This window comes from Nansenia antarctica (assembly GCF_963989245.1).
Source record: "Nansenia antarctica genome assembly, chromosome: 5".
Lineage (NCBI taxonomy): Eukaryota > Metazoa > Chordata > Actinopteri > Argentiniformes > Microstomatidae > Nansenia > Nansenia antarctica.
The window spans coordinates 16,280,382-16,292,564 of record NC_137690.1 but is presented as its reverse complement, the minus strand read 5'-3'; the positions used below and the strand labels follow the sequence as shown (position 1 = coordinate 16,292,564).

Genomic DNA, 12,183 nt, shown 5'->3' with positions numbered 1-12,183 from the left:
AATCAAGGAAGGACTTCTGGGATTTGGTGCATAGCCCCCCCAAATCCCTCCTCCCCCACTCCTCTCCTCCTTCCGTCTCATCTTCTGTGTTCTTCCCTCAGTCTTGCCATCTCACCAATCCATCTTCCTTTCATGTGACTAATTGACCAACTCAGTCTCAAGCTGTTACAGTATTGCAGTAAATGTTGTATTTTGTACCCTTGTGTATTTTCTATATTGTCTCTGTGTCATATCAGTATGCTGCTCCATTGATCAGTAGTTAAACAACCGCATGTGTCTTACCAGCTATATTATTAATATCCTAGCACTCTGCAGCAACAAGTACATTAACAGCCCATGGCTACTAACCAATACTGGACACCTGTGTGTGTGTGTGTGTGTGTGTGTGTGTGTGTGTGTGTGTGTGTGTGTGTGTGTGTGTGTGTGTGTGTGTGTGTGTGTATGTGTGTGTGTGTGTGTGTCATCAATGGTAATCTATGCTAATACCAGGGGCCATTGACAGTTACAATGACAGAAGAATTACTAGAATTACTTTTTTTATTAGTTATTTATATTACAAATTGTACAGGGGGGTGGTGGGGATGAGGAGGTCTTTAGCAGGGACAGTTAAGATGTAGCCTGAAGAGATAGGTCTTCAATCTTCTGCGGAAGATAAGTAGTGACTCTGCAGTCCTGACAGCAGATAGGTAGTGACTCTGCAGTCCTGACAGCAGATAGGTAGTGACTCTACAGTCCTGACAGCAGATAGGTAGTGACTCTACAGTCCTAACAGCAGATAGGTAGTGACTCTGCAGTCCTGACAGCAGATAGGTAGTGACTCTACAGTCCTGACAGCAGATGAATGAATGAATGAATGAATGGTCTTTATTGTCATTGATACCTAGTACAGGTACCAAACAATGAAATTTGGGAGGGGGGGGCTCCCCTGGTGCTAGGATTTTTTTTTTTTTTAAACTAGAAGGGAAAAGAGCTGGTTTACATAAATAAAGGCTATGTACACTATCCACTATACTATACTATACAAATAAAACACTGTGCTGTACTCTATGCTATGCTATACCTATTCTAACATTTCCTATTCTCTGAACCTTATGTACCCTAGGGTTGTCATATTGCACATAGTGTTATTGCACATTCATTTAAAGTGTCGCAGTTTGCAGGTTTGAAATGTACACAGTTGTGTTTCAGTATTACACTTGATTTCAATCTGGTAGCTGCCATCAATTTGTCTAGATTGTCCAGGGCCTAGAACCTATGTCTTTGCTGTGTTCAGGGCTTGAATGGCCCTGGGGTAGAAGCTGAGCTTCAGTCTGTTTGTCCTTGCGAACATGGTCCTGAACCGCCTGTTTGAGGGCAGCCGAGCAAAGTGTTCGTACCCAATGTGTAGACAATGTTGGTGTCTGTGTGTGTGTGTGTGTGTGTGTGTGTGTGTGTGTGTGTCAGTATATGTGTGTGTGTGTGTGTGTGTGTGTGTGTGTGTGTGTGCATGTGTGTGTGTGTGTGTGTGTGTGTGTGTGTGTGTGTGTGTATGTGTGAGATGTCAGTGAAAAGAGAGAGATTGGGCTTTAATGCTGTAATGGCAGAGGGGGCATACATTTAGAGGCAGATCGATCATTCATATCTCTCAAACATGAACCACCTTTGTTTTCTAGCTTCATTGCAAAACTGACTTTATAAGTGTCTAAAAGCTACTCCTACTTCCACTTTTTTTCCTTGATAGTTCCACGCTAGCCTTGATCTGCAGTCTTCCTAGGGCGAATGTGAGATAACAGTGTCTGTCCACCAAATAACAGCGTCTTTCTCCAGTCTCGCAAGTTGTTCCTCTTTGTCTCCTATAGAGGACAGCAAAGATCATTGTGTGTGTTGTGTGTGTGTGTGTGTGTGTGTGTGTGTGTGTGTGTGTGTGTGTGTGCGTGTACGTGTGCGTGTGCGTGCGCGTCTGTGTGTGTGTGTGTGTGTGTTTGTGTGTGACTGTGTGCGTGTGTGTACATTGAGTTGTAAAGTGCCAGTATGAGGGCATTGAAATATCAAGATGGGTTTTTGACAAATGTCACAGGCCCCTGGGGATCCATTGGCCAGTGACTATCAGTAGCTACTGTATAACTGTGTGACTGTTCCCTATTAATTCTGTGTTAATGAATCCTGGAGAGAGAAGAGAACAATTAGACAGGAACTGGATCACAGTGCTGACAGGGGACCTGGGATTTAGGACAGCTGGATATTTAAAGGAAAACAGAGATACTCTCAGATTGATAGGCATCCCAGTATGTGTTTGACATACTGAATGTTCATCACCAGAGCAGCATTCCTGTTGACATACCAGGGCAAGTCTACAATCTTATGATCAGCAAAGAATCTGCATTGTATCCAAATAGTCAATCGATCTCTATCCCATGAATCAGTTTTTCTTCATAAATGTCACGTTAATTTATAATTAATTTATTCATTCATAAAAGTTGCACTTTAAGATTTAGGTTGAGTGTATTGACATGGAGATACTGTTATATCCTATACACCCTGCAGTCAGCGTGGCCATTCAAATGGGGGCAGATTAGGAGACTTTACTCCATTAGATCTGTAGGTGGTTTCTCAGGGGTTTACAGGTTCCAGAGTGGGAGAGAGAGAGGGGGGGGAGGGAGGGTAAGGGAAGAAAGGAGGGAAGGAAATATGGAGAGATGGAGGAGAGTGAAGGAAATAAACACAGAATTTAATGACATGTCCCTGCTCATCGTAGAAGGGGAGTGACAATATTTAGCGACGCATTTGAGTGACAGTTTCTACAGGCGCAACGCGGAGGGATAGTTGTGAGAGTCAGTGCTGTAAAAGTTTCAGAGATTGGATGGAGTGATAACAATATTCTCTAACCTGAATCCCGGGGATCTAGGATTGTGACAGCTATCTTCCTCTCTTCACGACCTCATCTCATCAACCTACAGAAAAACAACATGGGAACTGTCATGGAAAGAAGGATTGTATCTACTTTTATCTTTTTAATGTTGTTTTAGGGTTAGGGTTAGATCCTAGATCCTTGTTGTTTTTTCATCCTTTTTGGAGATCTTTTACTCTTTCAGTCTCATTGCGTTGTATGACCTCAACGCAAACTTCAGCATCATTGCTGGGACCAAACTCTCTAAAAATGGAACCGTCTGAACCGCAAACCCTACCTGTGTTTAGTTTGAATTACTAATGTTCTTATGGAAAAACTGACCGAGGAAGAGAGAGAGTAAGGGAGAAAGAGAGGACGCTGGTAAAAATAGTGAGTGAAAGGCGAGAAGACGGAGGGGGGAGAAGAGGAGGAGGGAGAGATGAGTGTGAGATGGGAGACAGAAGGACTACAGACGGTGGGCATCGTTTGCCTTGTCATTATGTTCCTTAAACTGATGCATCTCCTGGGTCTCATCGACATCACTGAGGCTGGTGAGGTGGTGGGGGGGCGGGCGATGGTCAAAGGTTACAATTGGTCCATAGTCACTCTTTGCTTCCAACTCTGTGGAAAACATTGTGTGGTTGTGTCCAAAATGATAATTTGATATCAATAGTCTTTTGACTGTATGGGAATGTTTTTACCACAAGGATTTCAAGAAGACCTTCTTAAAATATTTCCTTCCTCTTCAGTTTTTGGCTTGTGTTGTAACTTCCTGTGTACTGTTCTAAGTGTGTTCACAGAGGATGTTATTTGAATCTGTTCCTTCCTCCGTGTTCTTGGCCACTCTCTTAGTATTTGTTCTTCGATGCCTGACTTGACTTGACTGTTTTTCCCTGTTTTTCCCCCTTCTTCTCTCACTGTCTCTCTATATCCCTCTTCCATTCACTCTCTTTCCCTCTCTTTCATTCTCTCTCTTCCTCTCTCTCTCTGTGTTGTGTGTACTAAGATGGTGAGTATAGAAATAGTAGAAAGCCAACTTTCTGAACCCAATTTAAAAACATCCCGTTTTAAGCTTTAAGCTTTTTAAGCTATGTAACCCTGGTTCTCAGTGCTTCCTCTTACAGTGTGTGAACCAGTTCCTATTTAAGCTTTTATACAACAGTTCTACAGCGTAATTTATTAGTTAACAGTAATATAGTGACAACAGATTATGATTTGTTTGTTTATTTAATAGTTTATTTTGGCTCCGTCAACAAAAAATAGTTCCACAACTGGACTGTTGCCTAGTAACCTGAACACAAACATCTGCAGGCTAGCTACTTTGTATTAACGGTCATTTCGGAGTGATACCTATAGTAAAAAAGTCCCAGTGCTGTTATACTGTAAATCAGCACTCATGGAATGCCTCTTGTCCAATCAAATTACTTGGTCAGAACTAACTGTTGTATAAAGTAGGATAACTTTACAAATGACATCATAGTAATACTGTCCAATGTTTTTGATTTTATATTAAGTCTATATAAGTCTCAAGTTCTTACAATCTGAACCTGATCATTGGCCATTACTCATTGGGCACCTATCCTCTGAAATGTTATACTAATTTGGCAATTATAGATTGATAGGCAGACAGAAAGACAGACAGACAGATTTGATGGTTGTTAAGCAGCAAGACACTGTAAGAGAAAGTAGTTTCTCCTCTTTTTCAGTCCCTCTCTTCATTTGTCTCTTGCTCTTCTTCACTTTTTGCTAACTCCCTTGATGTCACACCTTTTCTCACCCCTGATACCTCCCCGAAATTCATTGTCCCTGTCCCTCTTTCTTAACCTACCTCCCATGCACTCATCCTCTACACCACCCCCAACTCTCTCTCTCTCTCTCTCTCTGTCTCTCTTCACTTCTACCATACCCTTCCCCTCTCTCCTTCTCTGTCTGTCCCTCCCTGTTGTCTGTCTCTCCCACAGAAAGTAGTGACAGTGACTTGGAGCTGTCTACAGTTCGTCACCAGCCAGAGGGCTTGGACCAGCTGCAGGCTCAGACCAAGTTCACCAAGAAGGAGCTGCAGTCTCTATACAGGGGCTTCAAGAATGTGAGTCTGCCTTTGCCTACCTCTGCTTCATGGGTCTGAGGTTGAGGGGAGAGGGGCTGTAGCTGCGACTGGGAATGGGAATGAGATAGGAGAGAGGGACTTGGGTTGGGGGTTTCAGTTGGGCAGAAGACCTTTGTAGATATATACTGCAATATTGCTTTAGCATTTATAGACCAAATAGACCAATGGCTTAGTTTCTCATACATTCTATTTTTTCCCCTCTCTCTCTCTCTCTCTCTCTCTCTCTCTCTCTCTCTCTCTCTCTCTCTCTCTCTCTCTCTCTCTCTCTCTCTCTCTCTCTCTCTCTCTCTCTCTCTCTTCTTCTTCTTCTTCTCTCCCTCCCTTTCTCTCTCTCTCTATTGCAGGAGTGTCCCAGCGGGTTGGTTGACGAGGAGACGTTCAAGACCATCTATTCTCAGTTCTTTCCCCAAGGAGGTTAGAAGATAGAACGCTAATGCGTCGTACACACAGACTGCGGCTTGCGGTTGCGGTCCAGCAGAAGTCCCATTGCTTTTATTGCAATTTATCCAACTCGTGCGTTGAAATGCTGTGCTGTCACTCCGGCGGACTTTAGATGCAACCAGTCAATTGTTGACTGAATGACGTAGTGCAAACCACCCAGCTTGAACTCTGCATCAACATACCACGCAAGCAGGGCGAAATAATACAGCATATGTGCAATGTTGACTGTCTGTGTGTTCGAGGAGTTACGGGATCTATTTTAACAAGCCAAATAGCATAGAAACAATGTTGCAAATTTCTCTGTTACTAAAGAAAAAAACGTCAAGCTCATGGTGACTGACTATTTGAAGTTACTCTGTTTCCCCTCTACCTTTTCTGTCTTTTCTCCACTCTCTCTTCGCTCTTCTCTTCTTTGCTCCTCCCTCTCCTCTCTTCCATTTCCCTCCTCATTTCCTCCTTCTCTGTCTTGCTCCTGTCCCTCTCCTCCCTTCTTTCTCTAACCTACAGATGCGACCACTTATGCTCATTTCCTGTTCAATGCATTCGACATGGACAGAAGCGGTTCTATTCGCTTCGAGGACTTTGTCATCGGGCTGTCGGTGCTCCTGAGAGGAACAGTCACAGAGAAACTCAACTGGGCCTTCAACCTCTATGACATCAACAAGGATGGATACATCACCAAAGAGGTAAACTATGATAGGCTCCAGATACGTCTCTAAAGAGGTCATGTGTGATAGTCACATGTCTCTACAGTATAGAGGTACTATAGAATTCCATAGGTTACACTAATTAGTTTGAGTTTAAGTTTAGGCCTTTCTGACTCTCCCTCCCCCCATGTTTGCTCTATTCCCTCTTCCTCCTCTCAGGAGATGTTGGCCATAATGAAATCCATCTATGACATGATGGGGAGATACACCTACCCCAGTGTACGAGACGAGGCACCATCTGAACATGTGGACAAATTCTTCCAGGTTCTAAAACACACACACACACACACACACACGCACACACACACACACACACACACACACACATAGACATACGCACCCATACACAAAGCAAACACACGTCTGTTCTCCCAAGTCCTGTTTCCAGGACAACCACATGATAAATATAAGATGCAATTGTTCTGCTGGATGACTGATAAAAATATTGATTAAAACTAGTTACATAACACAGCTATACATAATACAGGCGCACACACACACACACACACACACACACACACTCACACACAAACACACACACACACTCACATACAAACACACACACACACACACACACACACACACTCACACACACACACACACACACACACACACACACACACACCGAATCCTAGCTTATGTTCTCTGTGCTGTAAGAAATGTGGTACATTTGAATTTTCTCCTCCTAACTACTCCCTCTACCTACCGCCATTCTCCCATCTACTCCTTCTACCTACCACCATTCTCCCTGCTCCCTCCCTCTATCTCTCTGTTTTCTTCAGAAAATGGACAAAAACAGAGATGGAGTGGTGACCATCGAAGAGTTCATTGAGACCTGTCAGAAGGTAACCCCCGCCCCCGAGCAACAGCCACACACACACCTGTCACAAACAGCAACATATAGACACATGTTGTAGCTACCAATACATCAGAATTTGACTTTACTCTGCTGAGAGCTGAACCCTAATTTACATATGTAGCTTGGACCTTTGCATAAATGATATGTTATACATCTGTGAGTAGACTAGATTAATCCCAATTCATAACAGGATGCAACCTCTGACTCGCTCAACATTCAGTCCTGTCTTGATCTCTCTTTCAGGATGAGAACATCATGAACTCCATGCAGCTTTTTGAGAACGTGATCTAGAACCAAGCAGAAAGTTCCATGTTGTTCTCCCAATGTCTGATCTTGTCCACATGTCCATACACAACCCCTCTCTGCCCTTATCCCACCTCTCTCCATGCCCACCCACACAGACACACACACACACGCGCACACACAGACACACACACACACGCGCACACACAGACACACACACACACACACACACACACACACACACACACTCCTGTACTGCCGTGTACTAGCATCAGCCTGCCACTGTTCAAGGACTAAAAAGACCCCTAGATAAAGAGAGGAGACGTACTTGGACAAACTCCTCCTTCTATCCTGTGGCTTCTCTGCGTCACAGAACAGAAAATGTAAAGAATCCAACTGTTCAACTGGTCTTCAGAGCTTCTAGAGCTTTCTGCATTCCTCATTGGATCAAAAGGACACGTTACCTATAAGAAGACAGGGTCTGTTCCCTTAATGGAGAGAGAGAGTGTGTGGGAGGGAAAAAAGATCCAGTAGCTTTAACACAACTCCATCTGACACACACACACACACACACACACACACACACACACACATACACACACATTCTTCCACCTCATAGAGGCTTACCTGTAGTGTAGAGGATATCTGAGGACACACACACACACACACACACACACATAAACACACTTTATGAGAGAGTTGATGAAGCACACAGAGAAGTGGATGGGATAGCAGAGACACACACCGACACCAGAAACCCCATTGACACGAAAAGAGAAAAAAAGATTTGAAGCATGTTTGTCAGAAAATGTGTAATGTGGGTTTTGCTTGCACTGACAATTGTTCTTATTGTATACTATGCGCCAGAAGTGAAGGCATTGTAGATAGCCACTGTCGACCACTGAAGGAAACCAGTGTGTAGATATGTATAGTATAGAAAGTTAAACCCTACGTTGTTATGCTCTCCTCTGATCTCAGCTGTGATGCTGTTAAGGGGTAGGTTCTCTTACCACTTCCTAACAGCATGTCTGTATATTTACATGTACTCAATAAAACTGTAGCTACAGATGTTAAGTGGTAGTACAGTATTTGGTTAGATTTCAATGGATGTTACAGTTATTGTTTATTTTATTTTATTTCAAATGTTATCTGGAAATTCTGCACCTGCAGCTTTTGCAGTTTTGCCCTAGAATCAGAAAGCATGAGCTCACTATTAACTGTACTGTACATTGGCAGGACTATGTGTTCTAAGACAATTAAAAGTATACAGTAGAGCAGTGACTCATCCATTTACAGTTTGCCTTACCCTACATTCCATTCCTATTTGTAGTTCTATGATGTCATCCTTGCACGTCTGAACACATGCAGGCCACTGATGATGACATCACTACTGTTTCCCAACTGTAAGACTAGCTTCCTATTAGTTTTTTCTTCTAAAGGAACAAGGAGCCAAATGTGTTACGATACTCTACAACCTCTATAACATCTCCATAGCTCTGCATGTTCTAAGTATGCTCTCTGTATGTTGTAAGAAATGTCTAATTGTCTTCTAGGTAGACTGTTGTAACAGAGAGAGAGACACTTGGCTTTTCTCTGTCTCTGCCATAACAACATAGATAATGTGAGCCTGGTTAGAATGGATTAGATTTGGTCCGCTGTGTGTGTGTGTGTGTGTGTGTGTGTGTGTGTGTGTGTGTGTGTGTGTGTGTGTTTGTGTGTGTTTGTGTGTGACAGTTCTGCATGGCATGAATGGAACAGATTAGACCCAAAATACACACAGACAGCAGTCGCCTCCCACCACACATCTAACCACCCACCCATGTATGCCTCTGTCTACATGAGGCACCTCCCTATGTTGTGCCACAACATGCTCCCTCCATGTATGCTCTATCTCACAGAGTTATGCTCACACCAGTGTTTACTGTTTAGAATGGTGGCAAGCAATGGGGTTGTATTTCAGGAAGACTAGAATTAGCTGGAATTAACATCCTCATTGGAAAACTCCAAAAACTTGAAATACTCAGGAGCTGCATGCATGGTTTAAGGAACTTTTCTAATGGGTAATTTATCATAGTAATTGTTCAGAGAGTGTCTACTACTGTTATAAATATTCTAACATGAAGTTCATGGTCTATGTTAAACACATTTGAACCACTGTAACCCCAGCTGCATGTGCCCTTTGGACGTATGTGATGTCTCTGGTGGGTTTAGTGTATGTTATAGGACTGTTGACACTTGGGTGTGAAGTTTCATGGTTAGGGTTAGACTAAATGTAGCAGGAACCCTACATATAAGAAGTAACATGTGTGTGTGTGTGTGTGTGTGTGTGTGTGTGTGTGTGTGTGTGTGTGTGGATGTGTGTGCATGTGTGTGCATGCGTGTGTGTGTGTCAACTCACTAGTCATCAAACATACCAACTCTACGATGACCTTCACTCTGTTTCTGGATTTAAAAAGTAATTTCAAAATGTAATGTTACATTTTACATTGCCTGCTCTGTAAGTTCTACACTTTGGCTTTGAATAAATACATTGGTTTAGTTGCAGTGAGTTTCATTGTTGATGTGTCCAAGAATGATGGTAGTCAATTACATGTTTATTAATGCCATAGGTAATGGATCTGTCTTATTCTGTCTAGAAATGTGATGAAATGTGAAGCTCTCGTCTAATCTGCTGTAGTGTCTACATCTTACCACTTGGTGTTGATAAAGAACTACATTATATGGAAGTGGCACGTTCACACTGTTTCAAGTTTCAAGTTTATTTGTTATGTTACATTACACAAGTGTAACAGAGTAACATTCTTAGGCTGTGGATCCTGACATTGTATTGCAGCACAAGACATAGGATAGGGCATAATAAATCAATCATAATTCAAGAGAAAAGTGTCAGTATTACAGGACATAAGAGACACAAAATAATAGGCATAGTACAAGATAAGGTGGCAATAGTGCAGGTAAGACAAGACACAGTTCACAGTAGTAAGGTGGCTGGATTGGGGTTGCTGTAGTCCATGCACAAGGGGTGTGCTTTGGAAAGATAGTCAATTGACTACAGTGGGCTTGTTCAAGAGCCTGATCGCCTGAGGGAAGTAGCTGTTTGTTAGTCTCTGAGACTTGACCCTAAGGCTCCGGAAGAGGCCTCATCTATTGGATGGGATCGGTTCGAACAGGCTGTGGTTGGGACGGCTGACGTCTTTGATGATGTCGTATATTCTGGATGGAGGGAATCTTACATCCGGTGATGCACTGTCCGTACCACCCTCTGTAGCACTTTGCGATTGAGGGCAGTGCAGTTGCAATGCCAGGCTGTGATGCACCCAGTCAATATACTCTTGGTAGTGTCTCTGTAGAAGGCCTGCAGGGTCTTCGTCTCCATGCCACACTTCTCAGACACTGAGGCTTTGAGAAAACATTAACACAAGACTAGAGACCTGTGTAAATCTCACTGAAGAGCCAGTCAGTCAGCTATCAGTTCCTCCTTTCACAGGCACACACACACACACACACACACACACACACACACACACACACACACACACACAAGCTGCCTTGTTACAGACATGTGAAAGAGTTGCAACATGTGAGAGCCCCCCCGCCCACACACACACACAAAGGAAATGTGGTTACTTACTCAGCTGTAATTTCAATAGTTTTCAGCACTATTCCCTAAACCTAACCCTTCGATAAGTGCTTCTGCATTCAAAATGATATATAGGCCCAACAGTATTTTAAGGGATATAAGGATAGGATCATAGGATAATTGTTCAGTGGGCCTACCTACAATTTGGGTTTTCCCTAGTTTGGCACTATGCCTCGGTGCTAGAGGGAGAGAGGTCAATTAAATAATATCGCACTACGGGCAAAACACCGCTAGAGGGGGGTGTGATGAAGCGGCACATCTAAGAAGCAGGGGGGGGAGGAGAGAGAAAGGTAGACGACGCCATTTTTTGGTCTAAAAAACAGCAGGATAGAAGCTCTGTGAACGAGAGCACAGAGGAGGGGAGATGGAGAAAGTAGGATGGGGGGTATGGATGGAAGGTTTATACAACCAGCGTGTCCCGAGACCACACGGGAACCGATGACAGTCGCTGTTGCATCACAGGTACGCGCGCCTCTGATAGGCTGAAGCGTGGTTCCAAAGGGAGGGGCCAGGGGGATAGGGCTCTGACGTCAAGGGGAATTTGAGCATGCGCGATAATGTCTCCGGTCAACCCCGTGTCTGTCTAGTATGTAAGACCAAATCCTTGTGTACAGTCAGACATTGATATCTGACATCCATACACGGGCGCTGTGTTATAAGAGGCGGCGTTCTCTGAAGGACTGTGGACGTAAGGACATTTAAGCGCTCCTCTCGGCTTGCTTCCTTCCGATCTGAATATAATCTATCACCCGTAGCGACACCACTCACCACCACGGGGGCACTGACTCACATAGCCGTGAAAGAAAGAAAGTAGGTCCTGCCGTGCCGATTCTCCTTTCCCCCAGACAGACAGGTGAGTCTGAGCTCCGTGAGTTGGTAGTGTAAATGTTGATGTTATCTTATAGATCTTACAGAATGTGCAAGATGAGGAACGACGCGTTCTCTCGCTATGATGTTGCAGTGTGTCGTGGTCCACAGGGGGGAATAAAAGCGGAACAGAGAGAGACACCATGCCTAAGGCATTGCGATGGAATTAGTGGGCCGTACGATTATGATGCGCTGCAGCGAAGGCCTGTTACCCTGCCTCTCCTCCATCTGCCTCTCTCTCTCTCTCTCTCCAGGCCACCCCTCTGCTCGTCCACATGGCAGTGGGATGTGATGCTCTTTGAATAACCACAGCTTCTATCTGTGCCATATCAGTCTGTAGGCTGGGACTGAATGTGCGCTATAGCTGTGCTGCTACGGTATGTAGTGAACATTTGGACATCAATCAACCGATAGAACGATTGTATCTGATATTTAGGATGTACTGTATTATTG

The 12,183-nt window shown here is 43.7% G+C and overlaps 1 protein-coding gene across 1 annotated transcript in view; it reads left to right on the top strand.

Annotated features, from left to right (window-relative positions):
• The window catches only part of LOC308157072 (calsenilin-like), a 23,589-nt gene extending 15,967 nt beyond the window's left edge, over positions 1 to 7,622 (top strand). The window contains exons 2-7 of the mRNA XM_080530550.1: positions 4,828 to 4,952; positions 5,318 to 5,387; positions 5,922 to 6,100; positions 6,281 to 6,385; positions 6,904 to 6,966; positions 7,224 to 7,622. Coding sequence (XP_080386676.1) covers positions 4,828 to 4,952; positions 5,318 to 5,387; positions 5,922 to 6,100; positions 6,281 to 6,385; positions 6,904 to 6,966; positions 7,224 to 7,271 — 590 coding nt within the window. The 3' untranslated portion in view covers positions 7,272 to 7,622. The remainder of the gene's footprint in view (positions 1 to 4,827; positions 4,953 to 5,317; positions 5,388 to 5,921; positions 6,101 to 6,280; positions 6,386 to 6,903; positions 6,967 to 7,223) is intronic.
• Positions 7,623 to 12,183: the final 4,561 nt, after the last annotated feature.